The following is a 21,475-nucleotide window of genomic DNA, read 5'->3' as shown; positions in this document are numbered from 1 at the left end:
TAGATAGATAGATAGATAGATAGATAGATAGATAGATAGATAGATAGATAGATAGATAGATGACAGAGCTAGGTAGATATTTTTACATTAGTGCTGTAGTTTCACAGTCACCTCTGTAAATCTTTTTCACAGAGTTATAAAGACATGTGTCATTTTATCATTAAGAGGCACAAGAAAGTACCGTGATCATCCCGGAGCTTGGTACGAAGAGGTAACAACAGGGCTCCTTTGAATGTTCCAGGACAATGACATTTTCCAGTGCCAAATTGTTTGGTTTTATGAAAGAACATAGAGCATTAGAACATGCAAAGAATAAGTCAGCTTGACCTTTTTCTTGATGAAGTTCTCAAGGGGCCTGATTCACTGGAGGGAAGCTGGCAAGCTCTGTCCAGTTGATTTGTACAGTATCGTCCTATTCAGGGGACAGTTTGCTCAAGTCTGAATGCCTGGAGAAAAGCCTTTTGGAGCTAATGGTTTTCACACTTTCATTTACTTCTCACCTGTTAATGCTTCAAGTTTATCACCCATCTGTGTAACCATAGGTACATATCAATTTTGCTTTTCTTATTGAGACTGATGTGGGCACTGCTATTACATACATCCCTATCTTTCTTTCCTTGATCTTTCCACAGCCTACAAACATGAGTGCATTATATGCATTTAAGAATGAGCTGTGTCCTCCGGCTTCTTTCTGGGGTGGTTGTCAATGCAGCTAACACCACCAGCCGCAGAGCAAAGGCAGGCAAGGTCCTGCGGTGCCTCTGCAGCATCAAGAGCACTAGTTCTCAACCTTCCTAATGCAGTTCCTCAGGTTGTGGTGACCCCAAACATGAGATTATCTTTGCTGTTCTTCATAACTGTAATTTTGCTACTGTTATAAATTACAATGCAAATATCTGTGTTTTCTGATGGTCTAGGGAGACTCCCGTGAAAGGGATTTGACATATACACCCCCAAAAGCAGTCGCAGCCCACAGATGGAGAACGGCTGAGTCAAGAGCCATGCATTTTGTGTTGTATTTCATTTGCTTACTTATATTTTATGTTGTTTTGAGTGAGACTGTCATGGCAGTCCAGGCAGCTTCACACTCACGGGCCTCCTTCCTAAGACTTCCAAGTGCTGGGATTAAAGGCACATGCATCCCTGCTCCTTCCAGCAAGAGTGATGTCTCTCAAAGACATGTTATATGAGGTTGGTATGGAGGCTCCTGTCTAACTCTTTGTATATGACTGAGGCAAGGGGATCGCCGTAAGGTCACAGGAGGCCTGCTCTACAGAGTGAGACCCTCTCCAAACAAACCAGCACAAAGTGACATTTTCTCCCCCTTTCTTTACTGCTTACTCCCTGGATATGGATTAATGTGGTCATTGTGTTACTTATAAAATTCACCAACATGAGTTAAAATGTATAAGGAGGGATGTGGTTAAAGAATTTTAACCTAGGCATTCATATGAATGTTCTAAAAAAGAAAAATAAAAATCTAGCAGCCTGGAACTAGTCCCTGAAATCAAGGCTGTGTTCTGTCTCCTAAATAGGTTTCTCACTTCTGGGTTGTTAGAGATATCAGTTCTCCCCTCACTCACATACTCTCCCACCTTTCTCACAGACGGAGAACCACCCTCAGAAGCTGTGGGGAAGATGAGTGTTGCTTTCTTGTGCAGTGGGCCCCAGCAGCCCTGCCCTTCCCATCCCACTACTCTGGCTCTCTCATGTGGTCACAATTCAATGTTCACTCTTCCTGCGGTCTGAATACCCAGCCTGCATTTCTCAGCCTCTTCAGCCTCTTCAGTCTCTGCTTCCCTTCTTCCTGCTGCTTTATTCTGAGTTCTTCAGGATGTTAGAGGCATCATAGCTCAAAAACCCATGGGATTACGCGGTCCCTTGACTGCTCTGTCAAAAAGAGATGGTGATTAATTTTTTTTATGATATGAAACTACTTCATGTCCCAGGAGTGGCTAACAAAATACTCCTCAAACATTTATTTTATATTTAGATCCATGTCTATCTCTAAAGACACATGTAAAGAGAGAAGAAAGAAAGGGAAAAAGATACCTGGGGATCCTGTGAAAACACAGGATCTGGAGCTGTGTGTGGTCCGAGAGTTGGCATGTTTCACAAGTTTCCAGTTGGTGCTGATGCTCCTGCTGGAAGAGACTAGGTTCGGAAGCACTGTGCATGTGTTGAGGTTATGACCCCTTGGTGGACTCTACTGTAGCCAGCTTTATAGGATCTTCCATTGGCAGCAGTATACATAGTATGTAGTTGATACTGATCTATTGGTTGGACTTTTATTGAGCTGAGCATACAAGAAATACAGAATTCTCTCCACGTGCTTTTAGGTGAATGCCTTTAAGTGCTAGGACACAAATAAGGGTCTAGCTATACGAAGCTCTCCGTGAAACATTTTTAAAAGTGGTTCCTGTCCTTAAATGTGATGTGGGTGTATTTACCACTGTGTTTACTATAGTTTGTATCTAATTTTCAGAATGAACAGGTGATAGTGAATCTATTAATGCTACACACAATTTGAACTTTCATAATTTGGGTGACATTTCCCTCATATATTCAATAAAGCTAGTTAGAATATTATGCTGTTTTGTGCCTAATTCATGTATTGATACAATATCCTATCGTGCATAGAGAATGACTAGTGTCAATGCTAGTGGCTAACTAACATTTAAAATAACCTCAATTGTACAATTATTTCAGTTTAGGAAGATACTGTACTTAGCTGTCCTCTGTCCTCTTAAATCCATGAACTAGCCCAATGATCAATTTCACTTTGTAAGGATTTCCTGCAATTTAATCCTAAGATTGTCTTGGTTTAAAGGTTAAACTTTATGCAAGCTGTGGGGGTATGCACACGTAATTGCGGCACCGAGGAGGTGGAAGCAGGGGGATCACACAGAGAAAACAGCTTGATGTACAGACTGAGAAGCAAACTCGTCTGGTTCAGAATCAGATTCTGTCTCAAAGAAATCCCAGGGTCCCAGGGGCCAAACATGGTGATTCAAGACTTAATCCCATCACGCAGGAGGCACAGCAGATGGGTCTCTGTGAATTCAAGGCCAGGGTGGTCTGCATAGTGAGTTCAAGGCCAGTCAAAGCTTCATAGAGAGATCCTATCTCAGACATCTGAAACATAAAATCAAACAAGCAAAAGCACCCAGAATAAACAAGTTTCAACATTAAGTAAAATGCATATTAGAATTAAATTGATTATGAAAATTACTGTATGTTTTACAATAGAAAGCTTAAGTAATATATTTTCTTGCCTTACAGCTACTTAAATCTAAACCGCTTTCCCTAACTCTGAGGCTTCATAAACTTATTTGACTTTCTAGGGTTAGAAACAGAATAAAATAAATAGGTAATGTGTTTATAGTGTTTTTATTATTTATCCTTTTCTCCTGTCATTTCTGGTGATCTGGGAAATGGGAACATCCACATAAAATATTCATTCCTACATACATAAATCCACAGGTGAATAAAAATGTATGCAAAATTAGAGCATCATCTTTGGAAAGAAAGTATGTTGGTCATAAATACAGAGAAATGTTCAGAATGTAAGTGTTGACCTAGATTTTATTTACAAGTACAGTGCATCTACGTGATGGATAACATCTTTACTCTTGGCCTGATAAAGCTAGTGAACAGGTATACTTCATTTTCCATACAAAGCAGAAAAGTTGTCAGTAAGGATATTTATCCTTACGGAATACTGAATATCTTTTATTCTGGATTGGTTATACCTTCCATATATTTTCAGAATAAAGTAGACAGGTCATTCCTATTAATTTCCAAATACAGTACAGCTTCGGTATAAATTTGATGTTTTCAGAAAGACAGGGTGGTGGAGATGAGTGTGCCTTTTGCTATCGATGCCATCTCTTAAGATGTGCTAAAGAGAGCTACCCGAGGAGAATGGCACAGGAGCCAACGAGCGTCACTGACATGCAGGCTTTGCAAACAGACACTTATTACTCTTATAGTTCCTACACTGTGTCTCATTACCTACGTGACCCAGCTATGACTCAGATGTCAGCCAGCTGGATGTCTTCAAGTCTCCCAGCTGGCCGGGGTCAGCTTGTTCTTTAAAATATAATTTAAGTGAGCTCAGACCACAATCTTAAGTATAATGCCTCCCCTGTATCCCTCCCAGGAAAGACAGTGACTCTCAGCAGTGTGTCTCTGTGAGACGCTACTGCTTCTGAGCCCCTGCTGCAGCTGGCTTCATGCAGAAGGAAAGAAAGCGAGAACCCACGCAACACACACTTTGTAAAACTGAGTTAGGTGGCACAGGCGAAAACACTTTAGAGAGCATACAGAGCTGCTGGTGGAGGTGACAACCTCAAGAAACTAGAAAGTGATCTCAGGCTTAGTGAATGCTGAGGGGGAACATGGAAGAGGAAAATCTGAAAATAACTGGATGCATTTACTTGTTTCATCCGGTTAAAAATAGAGGAAAGAATGGAGTCCTGACAAGAAACACTAGCACTGTCTAATAATAAGATGGGGAAAAACTATGAAAGTTTAAAAGGGAATACCAAAAACAGTTAAGTGATTGTAAAATCCTAAAACATAGAAAAGTGTCCAATGTCCCAAGAGGGAGGGACACCAGAGTCCTTTGAAGCTGGTGAGCTGAGAATTAAAAAAAAAAAAAAATGCTTTGCTAATTCTTTTTTATGAAAGGGAGCCAACATGGCCTTCATCTGATTTCTTAGATTCTGCCAGCGCTCTTAAGCCATGGCTGCCGGCATATTAGTCAGCTGCCCTGATGTGCACAGCTCTTGGTCTCCCTAGCCTTCCTTTCCGTCTTTTCCAGAATTTGTTCCTAACTTAGGTCAAAGAATCTTCTGCCATGGTACTCACAAGTTTCCTACTGCCTCCTATCACTTTCATGTGACCAAGTGCTCAGAGCTACCACGATTTAGTTTTTATTTTGCTGGAGGAGAAGAAATTCTGGTTGGCAAGACTAGATTTTGAAAGCATACAATAGAGTTCATTTGTCTTTGGCCCTTTTAAAATATATGTTATAACTTTCCTTATACCCCAGTAAAATACTACTCATAATATAATGCTAGAAAAATAGAATCATGCTTATTTTTTTTCAGTTAAATAAGATTTTAAGACAAGAAATTAAGACTGTTACAGTTTGGAATATGCAGTGACTTAGCCTCCTCCAGACTCTTCCCAACGGCTGAATCACATGAGCAGGACGCCTTGCCTGCCACCTGCATGTGGGATTTACCTCACAGTCCTTGAAGGGACTCTGCCCATGTCAAGCATGCCAAACATGGCTCTGGCAAGCCTTGCCCTTCTCTCTCATTCCCTCTGCCTTGTGAAAACCATTAGATTACATGTATGGCTACGCACCAAAGTCTGTTCCCTTATTTGGCCAATCCTTCCTCCTGAGGATGACTACCAAGGTCCAGCTATCAAACTATTGAAGTCCAACAATCAAAAGCCCCCTTTGGCTCAGCAAGTTAACATTTCTAGTCAAATATACCACCACATCATAGCCCATTCTAAAACAGCCCTCCCCCTTTTCTCTTCTTAAAAATTACGCTTGCAAGGTCATTGGCTGCTGTTAATAAAGATGTCTCTGTAGCTGTAGTCTGGGTATAGTTTGTGCCTAACCCAGAGTCTAGGGGGACCCCCATTGTGTATGTATGGGGGTGTCTCCTTCACCCTGATTCATTTGTGCATGTTTGTGAGTCGGAAATACTGCCGGATTCCCTAGTCAGCAGTTCACGAGGTAAGTCCTTGTTTTTCTTGGAGGGAGGTGGGTATTGCCACAGTGGACAAATGTTTGCAAAGGGAAGGGTCTTGACATACTGTAGGCCACAGCTAGAGCAAACAGCAGCAGGAGTTGCCGGTCAGATGTCAGGCCCGCACTGAGTGTGTGCATGACCAATGTGGGGCACCCTCAGGGCCCTACCATTCATGACAGGCCATGTGTGACTCTGAAGAAACAGAAAAGGAGAACGTTAAGACTGAAGTTACACAAGCACGGAGACCCACACAGGAGATGTCTAAGAACAGTGGCACTTGATGGTGTCTGTTCTCCTCCTGGGATGTGCTGTAGACATGCTCAGTCACCTCTGGCCTTCTGGAGTCCACTTTGCCTGTGGACCAATGAACCAAGATCTTGGTTGTTATCTAGGGCTCAGCTTCCAAAGGTTAGGAAATTCTGCAGAAAGGGCTGAACCTGACTATTGACTGCTGCTGGGGAGGGTGGGTGTTGGACCGCATCCTCCATCTACCAGTGTCACGGCATTCCTGGATGCTTATGCTTATACACCTAACTCAAACCACAACAGATGCAATAATTAATCCTAAACTGGACTGTGATGACAATTTTCAAGTAAGAGCTACAGCAGTGAAACCCACGTGTATGGTGTCCTCCGTCGGTACGTGAAGTCTACACCTGTGCGCTGTCATTGAGGTGAAAGACAGCAGCTTGTTGTTGGAGACCCATTTTAAAAAACAAAAAGACAATAACAGCACTGCTTTTAATACAGAAACATGTTAGTGTCAAGCCATTAATGTTTGCTTGTTCTATTTAACCATAGGTCTAAAGCTAGGCACAGAGGATTTTGGCTTTGTGTCATCCCAATTAAATCTGAAAACAAGGAAATTCATCATTCTGACATTCTTTTGTGAATGAAGAATGTGTTGAAGCATATCTTAACATGTATCTTGTTTATATCCATTTACTGGTTCATGTTCATTGGAGTAAGGTGATTAACAATATAATTTAGTTTAACCTCTATTATTATTTATTTATTTAAAAATTTATTTTTTATTTTAATTATATATGTGTATGTATGCCTGTATGTGTTGGAGGGTATCTTAGTTTGTTTTTACTGCTATAATAAAAATACCATGAGCAAAAGCAACTTGGGGAGGAAGGGGTTTATTTCACCTTACAGGTTGGGGCCCTTCATGAATGAAAGTCAGGAAAGAACTCAAGGCAGGAATATGGATGCAGCAACTGAACCAGAGCCCACAGAAGAACCACCCTACTGTCTTGCTCCCGAGGATGCTCAGCCTGCTTTCTTCTACAACCCACAATTACCTGCTTAGGGGTGGCACAACCCACTCAGTTGTTAATCAAGAAAACACCCTAGAAATGTGCCTACAGGCAATCTGATGGAGTTATTTTCTTTTGAGGTTCCTCTTCTTACATAACTCTAGCTTGTGTCGAGAGAGAGAGAGAGAGGAGTGTAGGTGTCTGTAGACATTAGATGATCTCAGAAGAGGACAGTGGATCCTCTGGAGCTAGTGTACAGTTGTGAGCAGTCAGTGAGGAAGCTAGGAACCAAAATTGGGTCCTCTGTAGCACGGTACACTCTCCCAACTGTTGAACCATTTCTCCAGCTTCTTCACTTAAACTTTGGTAGAGACACTGTTTTCCCAGTTGCAAGAATGAGTGTTTGCCTAACTACCTAGATTTTCTATTTTTGTTTGTTTTTCCAACATATTTTTATTGACTATTTGGGAACATCATACAATGCACTGTGATCACACTGGCTCCTCATTCCTCCCAGGTCCACCCTCCTACCTTTGTGCCTTCCCCCAAATATACGAAGTCCAATTTGTGTTCCACATATACTCATTGGTACATGATATTTTGAGATTTTTTTTTCTAAACATATTTCCTTGACTTTTCTTCAAAGTTTACTATGCCTATAACATAATGTAAGCTTATAGATATTATGCATCAAAAAAAAGAAGTTGGGAAAAATAAGAGATATACACTCTGAATGTCTCAAGAACTTTCCCTCCAAGATGAAAAGTTTTCATCTTAAAGGAAACTGGGGCAGAGCAAAACCAAGATAGTGTCAATGCCAAAGTAGAAAAACCTCCAATTTTGGTATTTGGGGAGTGTGTGTGCATGTTGTGTGCATGTACACGTGCTTGTATGTATGGGTACACATGTGGAGACCAGTAGCTAATCTTGAATGTTGTTCCTCCAGACCTGTCTGTCTTCTTTTTTGACACAGGGTCTCTTGTTGGCTTGTAGCTTGGCAATTAGACTAGGCTGGCCATCAAGCCCTCCTCCTCTCCAGGGCTGGGATTATAAGACACGGCACCACACCTAGCCTTTATGTGTGTGTGAGGATCACAGATAGGTTCTCATGCTTTCTCAAAAAGTGTCTTTCCAACTGAGCCACCTCCCCATCCCCCAGCCTTCATATCCCAGCATACTCCTCAGAGGATGTTTAGGAAGATGGACCTAGTGAAAGCAAGACGCAGACATGTTGTTTCCTAAGTCTAGAAATAGTAGTTTAAGTAAAACTTTCTAGGTGGTTAGTAAACTAATTCAGTAAACTTTCATAACTGATTTCTATTGTGGAGGCCATTGTAATTTTTGTTTTAAAGAAAAATGAAGGCATACAAAGGCTAAATATTCCTAAAGTCTGATATTCAAGATGCAGTGATAGACTTCCATATGACTCGGCTTCTGAAGTCCAGGTAATTGACTCTCTGCCCTTTAAAATGGTGTACATGTACTCTGAATCTGTGGAGTAAATAGGATGCAAATGTCAGGTTCATTTTGGCAAACTTATTTATAAACTTTCTCTTTTTTCTAAGAGATGAACTCACCACAGAACCTCCTGGATGAAGTGTATGTAGATAGACCTGCGTGCCCTCTTCTCTATGACAGCTTTAGTTCAGTATGACAAAATTTACTTTCCTCAGCATCTAGATACAAATAAAAAATGGTGAAAGGAAAAAGTATGGAAATACACACACACACACACACACGATTTTGATGTGCCTCTGAGTTTCTGCTTTCCTCCTCTTTTCAGATGCTTCATCCCAAACATCTATGCTGCTCTGTTCACGGCTGCTCTCGTCCCTCTAACGTGCCTCGTGGTGGTGTTTGTGGTGTTCATTCATGCGTACCAGCTGAAGCCGCAGTGGAAAGGTTACGATGACATCTTCAGAGGACGAACAAACGCAGCAGGTTAGGAAGGAATTATTTTTGCATTTTAGAGATGGGAACTCCTCCAAGGGGAAATGCCATGGTGGTTTCTTGGGGTTTGGTGTTTTTGTTGTTTTGCTTAAATTTTTTTTTTCTACGTGAAATAAAGGGATGAAACTAGGCGCAGCTTTCAGCGCTTAGTTCAGCCTTGAACTAAGCTACGTTTTCTGGTGTCTGCTGCTTGGAACTTCCTGGCAGCTCTCTTCCCTCAGGCCAGTGGATTTTGCTGCTGTTTCCAGTTTCCCTGAAGGTGTTACTGTCCAGGCCAGTGAGTCACCGGCTTCGGGAACAGCTTCCCAGGCTTTCCCCAACTTAAGCAATAACAACCTGCATTCAGCCAGTGAACTCATTTCACTTCCTGCGGATTCTGAGACCTCAGTGTCACGCAAGGCTCTGTGGGGCTCTGGAGCACTGCATTTTGCATGTGGCCTTCGTTCTGGTCGTGCTGACAGACATTTTAACGCATGTGTAATCAGAGAGCCTCATAAGTGGCTGCACATGTCTGGTTAACGGTGCAGATTTTTCCAGTCCAAACTGGCTTTCACCGTGCCTCATTTTTCCCTTTGAATCATGCTCAGCACAGGTTTTTATGATCGGATTCCCTTTTTGTAGTACTTAAAATAGAGTTGCCTAGAAATTTCCTTAACCAAGAACAATAACCATATACCTAAGGACAGAAAAATGTCACTTAACCACTGTGTGAGTACCCGAGAAACTGAGATGAGACTTGAACTAGAAAGGGGCATCTCATGGGCTAGTGATCTTTTCTTTCCTTGGCTTCTACAAGCTCATTGTCAAATTAATTCCCCAGCCAGGGGGAATTAATCACATTTTAGATACTTCTCAGAGTTCAAGCACCATGTTGTCCCTGAAAGCTTACCTAATGCGTTGCTGAGGAGATGTAGTCAGTTAAAAGGTGCATGTGACATGAGGAAGCTTTCTTGCGCCTACACTGGATTGGGATGCAGAAGCATTCTGGGTAGACAAATGAGAGGCGCACCCCAGGTGCTTCTCCCGCAGCCGTAGGTGCCTGGCAGCTCTTCTCCCACTCTCATTTGGCATAATAAGGTGTACAGAGAAGTATTTGCAGTCATGAGTAGCCTTAAATTCATCAACACAAAGGTAATATTCAATGTAGAATTCCTAATTTGTCTTAATTCCTGGAATGTTTTTATTCAACATGTGATTCATTGTAGTAAAACGGCCAGTATGTCTTAAAGGGAAAGGGTTTTTTTTCCTTAAATAAAATGTCTTTTGGTTAGTCACAAGGTACTAGCGTTGTGAGTGTTAGTACATGACTTAAATCTAGCACTTGGGAGGCAGAGGCAAGTATCTCTTTGAGTTCAAGGCCACCCTGGTCTACATAGTAAGTTCCAGGACATCCAGGGTTATGTAGAGACCCTGTCTCAAAAAAAATGGAAGAAAAAATAAAGGAGAGTGAGAGTGAGAAAGAGAGAGGAAGGAAGGAAGGAAGGAAGGAAGGAAGGAAGGAAGGAAGGAAGGAAGGAAGGAAGGAAGAAATAGAGCCAGCACATGTATCCATTTTATCAATGCTAATAATGTGGAGAACTAGCAGAGGCAGCTAATCCTTTAAAGACCTAAGTCTCCCCCGTACTTCTTGGACCAAGACAGTACTCTGGTTATCAGAACACAGATCTCTCATGCATTGAACATGAGATACATCACAGTTGTATCTCAACTAGGTGACCCACTCTGCAAGGAAATACAAAAACATTGCTTTATTAAGTCTTCCTAATGTAAAACATTTATGGTACTACTATTCCCTTATTCTAATGATAATATAGTCAGAATAGTAACTGCCTAATGCCTGGGCTCTTTACATCTTTCTTATCAGTCTCTTCTTATCTAGTCTCTTTTTTTCTTCATTTCAGTAACTCAGTTGGCTAGACTTCAAAACTATGAAGTGCCTATTTTTGCTCTTCAGCTCTGAGGTGCCCAAAACCAAAGTCTGGTGTCTGTAGCCAACAAGAGTACCCAATAATCACTGCTGCCCCATAAATTAGTTATGATTTATCCTACATTCTGACCTTGTCAACCTCACTTTTTCCTAAAATTACCTGATACATCCACCTTTGTCCTGTAAGGATGGGGACTTCTAAATGATTGAGAAAGGTAGATGTGGTTAATCATACTCCCAGAATCTTCACTAACTCCCCGAATAACGTTAAATGCAGTTTAAAATTGTATGAACACAAGTTAACTTCTCCCAGGCTCACTCCATTCAGCATCACACTTGTACAGCTCTGGCATTGCCTCTCTGTAGCATCACTGCAAACGGAATCCTTCCTTCCTCGAATGTCCTCATTTCTGTAGTTACGACAGTCCTTGTCATCGGATGAGTCTGTGGCTTGTTTAGCTCTGTGTGGTTAACTTTATACAAATAACTCCCTGAGAACAAGGAATAGTCAAGATTCTTTTCTGTGCCTCTGAGGTCTCGCAGAGTACTCACTGGATAGCAACAACGTGGTTGGTATTCTTATGTAATTGAATAAATGAGCAATATTTGAGGAACTATAAAACTTAAAATTGTAGTAATGGGCACCCTATGAATATCACAAGAATAGGTGCTACTACATCATAAAAGTAGAGTTGAACGATTTATCTTATTGATCTATTTGTCCATATTCCACTAATTTTTTTTCCTGGCCTTGCCTTCTGTGGATCTCAGAGCTATGTTTGGATTTACCTTTTCAATAGTTCATTTAACTGTACTTAATGTGCCCCATATACAGCAAATCCAGAATTTCTAGGGAGAAAAAAAAAACTTTTTTTTCCTACTCTAATCAGGAGCATTTAGTACTTTGCTGAAGTCTTCTTGTTAAAATTGGATTGCACTGACCTTTAAAATATCCAATTAAAGTGGCACTGTAAATTAGTGTTTTACCTTTCTACTCTACTCAAATATAGGTAGTAGCTAAAGATAACATAGTAACGAAAGAATATTAAAAGTAGGATGAGTATACCTCTGTGGATTAGAAATAGAGCAGAAGCATGAAATGGTGATCAGAGACAAACCCTAACACTCTGAGAGCAGAAAGATGGGGCTGCAAGCTGTCCTCTCCTCTGGTGGTAAAGTGGGCCCATAAGGTTCTAACCCATGGCAGGAAGATTCGGAAATGGATCATTCGTGGTGGAGGCTCGGGGAGTTGCCACAGTAGCTTCAGCTCTGACTTAAAGGAATATACAAGCCAAGAAGACAGTTGCATCTCATTAAATCCCACGGCCAGGCTCTTTAGGGTTAGAAACTGTATCTGCCTCGCTACACCATGGAAACAGAAGGACCAAAACCCCAAAATATGCCCTGAGGTCTCTGAAAGCCTCAGGAGTGTTTAGAAGAGGCAACAACAGAACCATTCTAATGGTGATAGTTGAGAAAGATAAAATGAATAAAGGAACAAATGTTTTCTATTCAATATTAACTGCAATCTGAACCAGAAAGGAAACTACAAGCTCAGAACTTAAAATGTAACAAAAGATGAATTTAATTCATGAATCTGATCCTATGTAGAGGTCTGTAAAAGATTTATAATGAGTTAGTTAAAAACCCTAAAACGTAGGAAGCAGTAAAGAGCATATTCAGCCCATGCAAGCCACTCAGCAAATTCTGTCCCCACTTTCTCTGTTTAACCTGGAAAGCTTTGTTGAGATACAGTTTATATAGCATAAAAGCTGCTCTGTTTAAGTTGTCCAGTTTGTGGAGCGTCCATGTGTTTATACAGTTGTGGAACTGCACGATAATCTAACTTTAGAACATTTCCCTTGGTTCATACGAAACCTCCCACTCAGCCGTCCTCAGTCCCCATTCTCCACCCTCCTGAGCACTATGAACCTGTCTCCTCTCCATCTCTGTCTTGATGTTTGCTCTGAAAGTTTCATACAGTAGGATCCTAGAACACATGGTTTTGCATGTCTGGCTTCTTAACTAAGCATAATGTGCTCAAAGTTCATCCGCATCATTACACAGACCTTTTATTATACCCAGCACCTTACTGCCAAACAACAGTTCACCATAAGGACTCTATTAAATCTTTCATTCAGTTGAGGGACATTTGGGCTGCTTTCTCTTTGGGGTTAATATAAACAATAATTGTGTAAACATACATGTGTAAGTTTTGGCACTGATGAGTATCTTCATTCCTCTTAGGTATGTATAGGAGAAGACAAGCTTGGCCATAAGGTGACTGCAGCCAACTATCAAATCTACACAAATATTTTCCATATCCGCACAAATATTTCTCTGGCTGCAGAGACCTGTCTGCTGTTCGTTCTTTCTTTCATTCTTTCTTTCTTTCTTTCTTTCTTTCTTTCTTTCTTTCTTTCTTTCTTTCCTTCCTTCCTTCCTTCCTTCCTTCTTTCTTTCTTTCTTTCCTTCCTTCCTTCCTTCCATTATTTTTTTTTGAGATGGGATCTCACTGTGTTGCCCAGGGTAGTCTTGAACTCAAATGATTCCTCTGTTTCAACCTCCCAAGTGCTGGGATCACAGAAGCCTACTTGGCCTGTGTTCAAATATGGGTTGTTTTTGTTTTTTGCTTTTAATAACTGACCCACATCTGTTTGTTTATTTATTGTCTATGTTTTCATAAGGCAGAATTAAGTCCTAAGACTAGGCACCCTGCCGAAAATACCTTATTCAGTACCTTCATCTTCTGATGTCACTGATGCCATACTCATGGGAGTACTTAAACAAGAAAGAAAGAAAGAAAGAAAGAAAGAAAGAAAGAAAGAAAGAAAGAAAGAAAGAAAGAAAGAAAGAAAGAAAGAAAGAAAGGAGGGAGGGAGGGAGGAAGGAAGGAAAAGAAAGAGAAAGAAAGAAATGTAACATAATTTCTGAAATAATAACAAGGAAAAGTTACTGCCAAAAAAATTAACTATATGAATGTTGAGATAAACTGTGAACACAGCAGAGAGGAGATAGCTAGCTTATGAGTAGATTCTAAACAAAAGCTGGAGAATTCTCAAAGAAAGTATATAAAAAAACAGAGGAAAAATGAAAACAAGGCTAAAAAGTATAAGAATAAATCTATCAATGGAAGAAGGAAATTTGGGAAACCAGAAACAACACAACTGTTGAGATAAAGCTCCAGAATTTTCTGGAATCAGTATAAATAACACAAAAGCAATGTATTTGTAAGAGCTGAGTGGCCTATTGAGAGTATTATCAAAATACTAAGAATATTTCGAACATGTCTGTGTCTGTATTTTGGAAACCTGGATCTTGAGTAACTTTTCTTTGCTTTCCGATAGACTATACCCTGACTGTAAGTACACAACTCCCATTCAGGATTTGAGAGTCTATAGTGTGAGCAAATGTGCTTGCTGTCTGCTGGAAACCTAACTCTAAAGGCAGCACACGTGGGCACTCTCTTCTCTTTCTCGGAGCAGCCGGTGCAGTTCAAACCCTCCTGGCACCGGATGCTGAAGACGGAGTGTGCTCTAAGCATTCTCTAGGGGGCCCAGCGCAGCTCACTCAAGTTCTAAACAGATGAAGGCAATACTTCCTCTTAAGGTAACTCAGACAGCTTAGAGTTTCATTACATTTTCCCTGCATTAGAACAGTTGAGCAGATACAGTTGATGCCAGCACCAGACATATTTGAATAACTGAATGGGCTATATCATGGCATTTGGCCTAGAATCTTCCACCGTTCTCCAAACAGTTCTCCAAATCATTTCCTTCACAGAATATATATGCCAGACAAAAGGAGCAATTTCCTCCAACAAGTATTTGTCCCCACTGAATATAATATCAATGAGAATCCTTGCCTCTTGCACTTTGAGTAACTTTTTTGCTTCTGACATTCCTTAACTTCAAGCAGCATTCAAGTAGGAAAGAGGGTGGATTGGGAACTATAGATAGCAGTCTTCTCTACCTTTCCTCCTGAGTGGGCCTGGAGCAGCCTAGCAGCATGGCCTTGGGGGACCCCAGAGTTGACCTGTGTGAACCTGACTCTGAAGGTCAGTGGCTCTCTGTGAGCCTCAGTAGCTTCCTCCTCACTTCTGTGGGTAGAGGTGCTGGAGAATGAGTCACAAAGGTATTCTAAACCACATTTCAGTGTCTCAAATGGCATTTCAAACGAAGCCTATAATTTTCAGATTTGGTTTTGATCTCAGGCAATGATAAGCTGGTCTCTCCTTTCAGACTTATTTTAGAAGTTGCTGACTCCTTTCTGATTCATCAGCCAGTTCTTATGTGATGAAAGATTCATGAAACAGAGAAAGAAAATTAATTGGAATGAAAAGAGGAAGTAGGTGATTAACAAGTCCTTTTGTTATAAAAATCCCCACATAGGTTTCAGTATATATACAAAACTAGAAAGGTGGCCTGGGCCGCACCACCCTGAACACAGCTGATGCTCATCTCAGAGGCTAAGCATCACCATGCTTAGTACCTGCATGGGTGAGGAAGCACACTGCTAGTGAGACCTGATAGGCTAGTGTCAGATGGAAGGGGAGGAGGACCTATCCTATGAGTGGACTTGGGAAAGGGCATGGGAGGAGATGAGGGAGGGAGGGCAGGATTGGTAGGGGATGAAGGAGGGGGCTATTGCTGAAATACAAAGTGAATAAATTGTAATAACTTAAAAAATTAAAAAAGAATTAAAAAAAAAAAAGAAATCCCTCGTATGGTAATGGCCAGCTCTCTTGAGCAGGGGCCTAATTAATGGTAGAATGCTTCCAGCCCTTGGAAGGCTCATTCTCTTTATCCTTAGACTAAACAATAATAGGTGCAATAAAGTTCCATTTCTGTTATGGAAATCACTGAAAACTTACAGTGAATGTAAAACATTTTACCAAATCTTAAAATTAAGTGCTTTTTTATTACTAACATTAAAAAAAAATCAAATGGAATTCCAAGAAACTTACTGAAATTCAAAAGAGTAAAATAAAAGATAAATGATAAATGAAATACTCTCCATGTTGCTGTCTCCAAAATGACTGACTTACTGTTTCCCTCTTTGGGACTCGGGTGCTCCTTTTCACATCAAGGGGTAGACTCTCCTTCCCCTCCCTAAGTTTGGTTGGCTTGGGTCTTGCTTACACAAATCTCATGGAACCAATGCTGACTCACAATGCATCTAGCTCATCCGAGGACTAACTCTTTTAACTGTCTTTAACTTGGAAGCCAGCCACCGTATTTGTTCAGTTATCCTGAGATGCCCACACTGACAAAAAGACCAAGCTAGCCAGCGGGGAGCAGGCATGTGGAGAGAAATGTTTAGCCATCCTGTGTGGTTTCAGTGGCGCCCTAGTTCTGGATATGTGAGTGAGAAGCCATCTTGTAGGATCCAGCCACAACAGGATGGAAAACTGCCAAGGGTAGCTGCAGCAGGGCAGTGAGCAGCCATTTTAAGTGACTGGGTTTTGTGCTGCTTTGTCACAAATGGTTGGAACATCTAGAGCAGGAAGCCTCATTTTTCTTGCTTCAAAATTATGTATTGTTGTCATCTTAAGTTTTGCTTGCAGAAACGTGGTTTATGAGTAAAATTACAAAAGAGCCATCTGATTTTTTTTAACTAAAGCAGTGTAGCTTGCACTAAAGCAAGGAGAGAGTTACCTTACCTAAAACGGTACCTGTGTGCTTGCCTGGGACCCAGCGTGACCAACACAACAGGTTTCACATGGTCTTGGCAGCAAATGCTTGTTTGCAGTCTCCTCCTAGTTTTACTGCCGAAAGGAAAATGAAAGCACAGCGCCTGGAGACCTAAGGAAAACCCCAGAGCCGTTCCCTACACAGTGAGAATCTCTTCCCTTGAGCCTTTGCAAGCTCAGCTCAATCTTCCGACATCCTGTTAGGAGTGGTGGGGAAAATCCCACATGGATCAGGAAACATTAAAAATGCTCCTTCTCCGTGACCTCAGTCTTCAGAGATTCAAATCAGAAATCTTTTCCTTCCTTCCTTGTTTGTTTGTTTATTTTGTCTTGTCTTGTATTTTCCTTTGCACTTGGGATTTGGTATTAATCTCTATAAATGCCTAGAAGAAGGTTGGAGCTATACTTTTGCTGCAGAGTGCTTGCTAACACAATTCTCAGGTTTTATCCCCAGGACCATAAGCAAACCAGGAAAACCTCCTAGAACATTAGCCTCAGGGATCCTTGATGCCTTTGTACCTCCAGATGAAAATTACAAAATAAAATCAAAGAGTTAGAAGTGTAAAATTTTGCCCTGATTTGTACATATAACCAAAGAAGAAAGGGTGGACAAGGGTGCTGAGTCTTTCTAGAATTCACAGTTTCTGAATATCCTTTTATTAACCAATTGAATTGTTTTATTAGTGTTTTGCTTGTTTCACAGGAAGTGTTTAGTCCTCCCCAACTCTTCCCAGATCCACTCCCCACTCCCTACCCACTCAGCTTGTTCCTGAACGTCTTTATTTCAGGGTATCTTTTTATCTCTTACCCACTCTCACTCCCTGATGACAGATAAAGGTAGCTCTCATGATCAGATAACCAAAAAAAAAAGAACAAACAAACAAACAACAACAAAAAAAAAACTATCTCATAGTTAGGCAGGTTTCCTAAAGCATGCAAGAATGGACGATGTCTACCTATAAGTGACAGGTATGAATCTTCGAGGTCCTTGTCCACTTCATGTCCATCATCATCATCATCATCTGCACTACCATTAACGTCCATCATATGCCAGGCACTGTGCTGAGAAGTTATGTGTAGAGACAGCTTTTGTTTCAGTGTTTACCTGAAACAAATACTATTACTTATGTAGTCAGGTAGGGAAAGCCAGGCAACACAAGACTGGGAACCAGACAAAAGTATTTCATCATGGAGTTGGGATGAAAACCACAGGTGATATACAAGTTCTGCAGAGTCACCATGGCTGCCAATACAATCCCAGTCTGTAAGCTTAATTTTAGAAGGTATCCATAAAAATAATCATTAGATTCTGTTCCCCCAGAAAGAACTTGAAGGCATCTTGGCTGGAAAATTACTTTTGTGTCTGCTACTTCATTTTTTTTTTTATTTCCAGTGAAGACCTCTCCCTCTATTCCTATTACTGAAACACCCAGTTTTTCCTCACTATTTCCCTAGTTGATAGAGCTGTTATGCAACTACTCTTTTAAGGGAATGTTTGACTGATAAACTGCCAACATGTGTAAGTATTTAATAAACTCCCTAGAACATTCTGAGAGCTTGAAATGTGTCGTTTCTTACTAACTTAATACCATCCAGTATGTGCGTAGTGTAACACTATGAGATCTTTTCTTTAACACACTTTCTAAAAGTCTCTCGCATGTCCTCTTCCATTTCTTTCCTTGTCATTATGCCTGGAGTATTGGGCAGCTTTGGTTGCCACACAGGACCGTAGATCTAAAGAACTGGTATTTATTTCTCACAGTTTCAGGGGCCAGGCATCCATGATGAAGCTCATTTGGATCCAGAGGCCCAGCTGTGGTCTTGCTGTGTACTCACAGTATCCTCTGTCTCTTCTAAGTCATTAACCCCACTGTGAGAGCTTCACTACCTGATGGCATTACCTCCCGGAGACCCATTCCTATGTTACCACCTTGCTGAAAGTTAGGCTTTCTCCATGTGAATTTGAAACTAGACAACACAATTCCATCAATGATACCTGGATCATATCTACCATCATCTCATAGTTAAGACTCTTGCCACTGTCTTGAGACTTGTGTTCCTTGGTTCATACTTATCTCTCTTCTATGCCAAAGCATTCTAAAATCCAAATTGATCATGCCATTAAAAATAACCCAATGGTGGCGCTCCTGAGATGTTAGAATTAAAAAAAACAAAAACAAAAACCCTACTACTTGCCAAACTCCACACACCTGAGCCACACCTACAAACCTTGCTGTTACCCAAAAGTGATATAGCTTTTAATAAGTCTGGATTTAACACAGCTAAGCTCACTCTTGGTTTCTGAATTCATTTGTGGTGGTTTCAGAAGAGGATAGAGAGCAGAACTGCATCCATTTTTGTTTTGTTTTTGTTTTTTAAATGGGGCAAGGTATTGTCCTCATACATGTACCTATGCCAGGGTGTTTGTGTAGAGGTTGGAGTGGAGAATAACTCTTGGGAATTGTTTTCTCCTGCCTTCTTATGATATCTGGGTATCAAACGGGATGTCTAGTGTGGGAACCAGCACCTCCACCTGCTGAGCCACCATCCTGGAACTGATTTATACTTTGCTGTCCACTTTCATGAGGCTTTGGTCAGGGGTTCATGGAAGATGTGGCCTATGCATTACACAATAAAAGCCAGTATCTGTGACTGTCAAATAGTTTTGTGGCTGGAGATGAGTCTTAACGTGGATGCCACCTCTTACCAACATGGATGTGACTTTGTCCTGTCACATTATATTTGACTAGAGAACCAATGAAACATTCCCAGTTGTTTATAATGTACTTATGGACTTTCAATGTATTTCCTCCTTGCTCATTTCCAATTTAATACAAAAATAAATTTAAATTTTTATGGTGGCATATTCCACTTTTTAGAAAGAGTTACTCTTCTTCAAATCCTTCTTCACTTATCTTTTAAAAGTTACTGATGACTCATTGCTTTCTAATCCTTTGAAAACTCTATAAAACAGCTATTCCTGTTTATTGCTTTGATCTGGAAGCAGTTTTTAATGGATGACGGCACTCTTCCATTCAGCTCCTGGCAAAGGAAAAGACAATTTCTCATTTTTAAAATATGTCTGTCTAGAATTAGCATTTACACCATTGCCAATGAATGTATATAAAACTCAACTAGACAGTAGAAATATCTGGGTTTTTGGCCTGTTTATCTTGGACTGTTTGTATTCTGACATGGTAAAGAACCCCTCAGCTGGCTTCTTTAATTCACTGCTCTGCCAGGCTCTTAGTTGCAGACTCCATTGTAACTTTTTCCATGTATCTTTTATTACCATTACTATTATTTCAAATCCTTCCTACACATGATTCAATTTTTACATTGCTCTTTATATAAATAGACTTTGAAATAGTGGTTTGTATGGATACACTTTAAAATGATTGACTAATAAAATATTGAAGAGCAGATCTACAAATAAAGAAAAGTAGTATTGTTATTACCAGAAAAAAGCAGAAACTGGGCATAAATAATCTTTGAAATGAGCAGTTGGACTATATTGGTGGCACAATGCCTGTACTCTAGAGATTATACTTACTAGTTTACACAATGTAATACAAAATCAAAAAGGAAAATGATATTTTTGCTACACATTATTTGTGAAGAAAACCACACTATTGCAGTGAGGAAGTGGACTTCCCCGGGCTAAGGAGCAGCCCACTCTTTCAGGGGCCTTACTCTACAGGAAGTGAGTGATGAAGTGGTTCTTTCCTCTAGACCAGCTGCACAAGAACACTTTTCCACTTAAGAGGAAGCTGAAACTTTTTTCCTTCTCACATTCCAGGACCATGCAGCTCTGTCGTTAAATGTTCCCTGTTTTCAGAGCCCTGTATTGGCGGCTACCCTTTCCCTCCATGTTGTGGTCGGTGCCTGGGTTCATGATGACCCTCTCCTTGTCCCTGGTATTCCTCCCACATCTCACTCAGCAGCATGTCTGCATCTTCTCCTGCTGCCTATTCTCATTTATCCTTGACCCTCAGGGTGAGCACTCTTCTCTGGACCTTTCACTGTCCTCTCAGAGTCTAGTCTGGAACCAGAAATTGGACAAGGATGCAAGGATATTTGCATTTGTTTTTTTGATTTCCTCACCAACGTGCCTTCCTCTTTAAGTAATTTGGCCATCTGCCAGTCTAGTCTAAGCCACACAGTACTCTTTATTACTCTTTATTTTGGCCAGGAACTCATAATGATCTAGGTGCCTCTGTCTTCCCAGTGCTGGGATTAAAAGCATGTACCACCATGCTCAGGGATTAATGGACAATGGCAAGCCTTTGTGTAACAAGGGGACCAGACTGCTTTGTGGTCAGTTTTATATTCTTGAGAACAGCTCTGCATGTGGGTGTGATGTTCATTTTCTGTATTTATAGAGATAGTTATTTAATAACAGAAAGCAATACAGAGTCCTAATAAAGAATAAATTAAATAAAATAATGAAATAATACAGAAAATAATTATCATGCAATTAGTGGTGTTCTGTAATAGATACTAATTTATTATGAGCCGCTTTCACTGGGCCATATCTGCTTCCCAGAAATCTTTGGATTATCTTTAATTGGTTCTCAAGTAATCTTTGAACCAGAGCCCACTGCCCTTAGGTGTTGATTTAATGCCTTCTGTCTCTACAGGAAATTGAAGACAGCATCATGCTACCGCCTTACTCCCTCTTCCTTCATCTGGTCATCATTCTTTATCGCCTCCTATTCACCTGGGTCCCTCCCTTCTTACTTAAGTAGCTGGCTCTCAGGGAAAAAACAAAAAACAAAAACCAGTCCTCACATTTGTGCTCTTCATCTGTCTTTCCTTCTCTTAGAACTGGTTTTGCTAAATTTCCCACAGATGTCTTAGAGTCTAAGCC

At 40.7% G+C, this 21,475-nt stretch overlaps 1 protein-coding gene across 1 annotated transcript in view; it reads left to right on the top strand.

Moving 5' to 3' along the window:
• Adgrv1 (adhesion G protein-coupled receptor V1) overlaps positions 1–21,475 on the top strand; it is a 520,333-nt gene that overhangs the window by 430,106 nt on the left and 68,752 nt on the right. The window contains exon 84 of the mRNA XM_055604066.1: positions 8,820–8,977. Within this exon, the coding sequence (XP_055460041.1) occupies positions 8,820–8,977 (158 nt within the window). The remainder of the gene's footprint in view (positions 1–8,819; positions 8,978–21,475) is intronic.

The sequence above is a fragment of the Psammomys obesus genome, unplaced genomic scaffold (genome assembly GCF_907164565.1).
Source record: "Psammomys obesus unplaced genomic scaffold, mPsaObe1.curated_primary_1811, whole genome shotgun sequence".
Taxonomy (NCBI): Eukaryota; Metazoa; Chordata; class Mammalia; order Rodentia; family Muridae; genus Psammomys; species Psammomys obesus.
The sequence above is the reverse complement of the archived record's forward strand: the minus strand, read 5'-3'. Positions and strand labels throughout refer to the sequence as shown.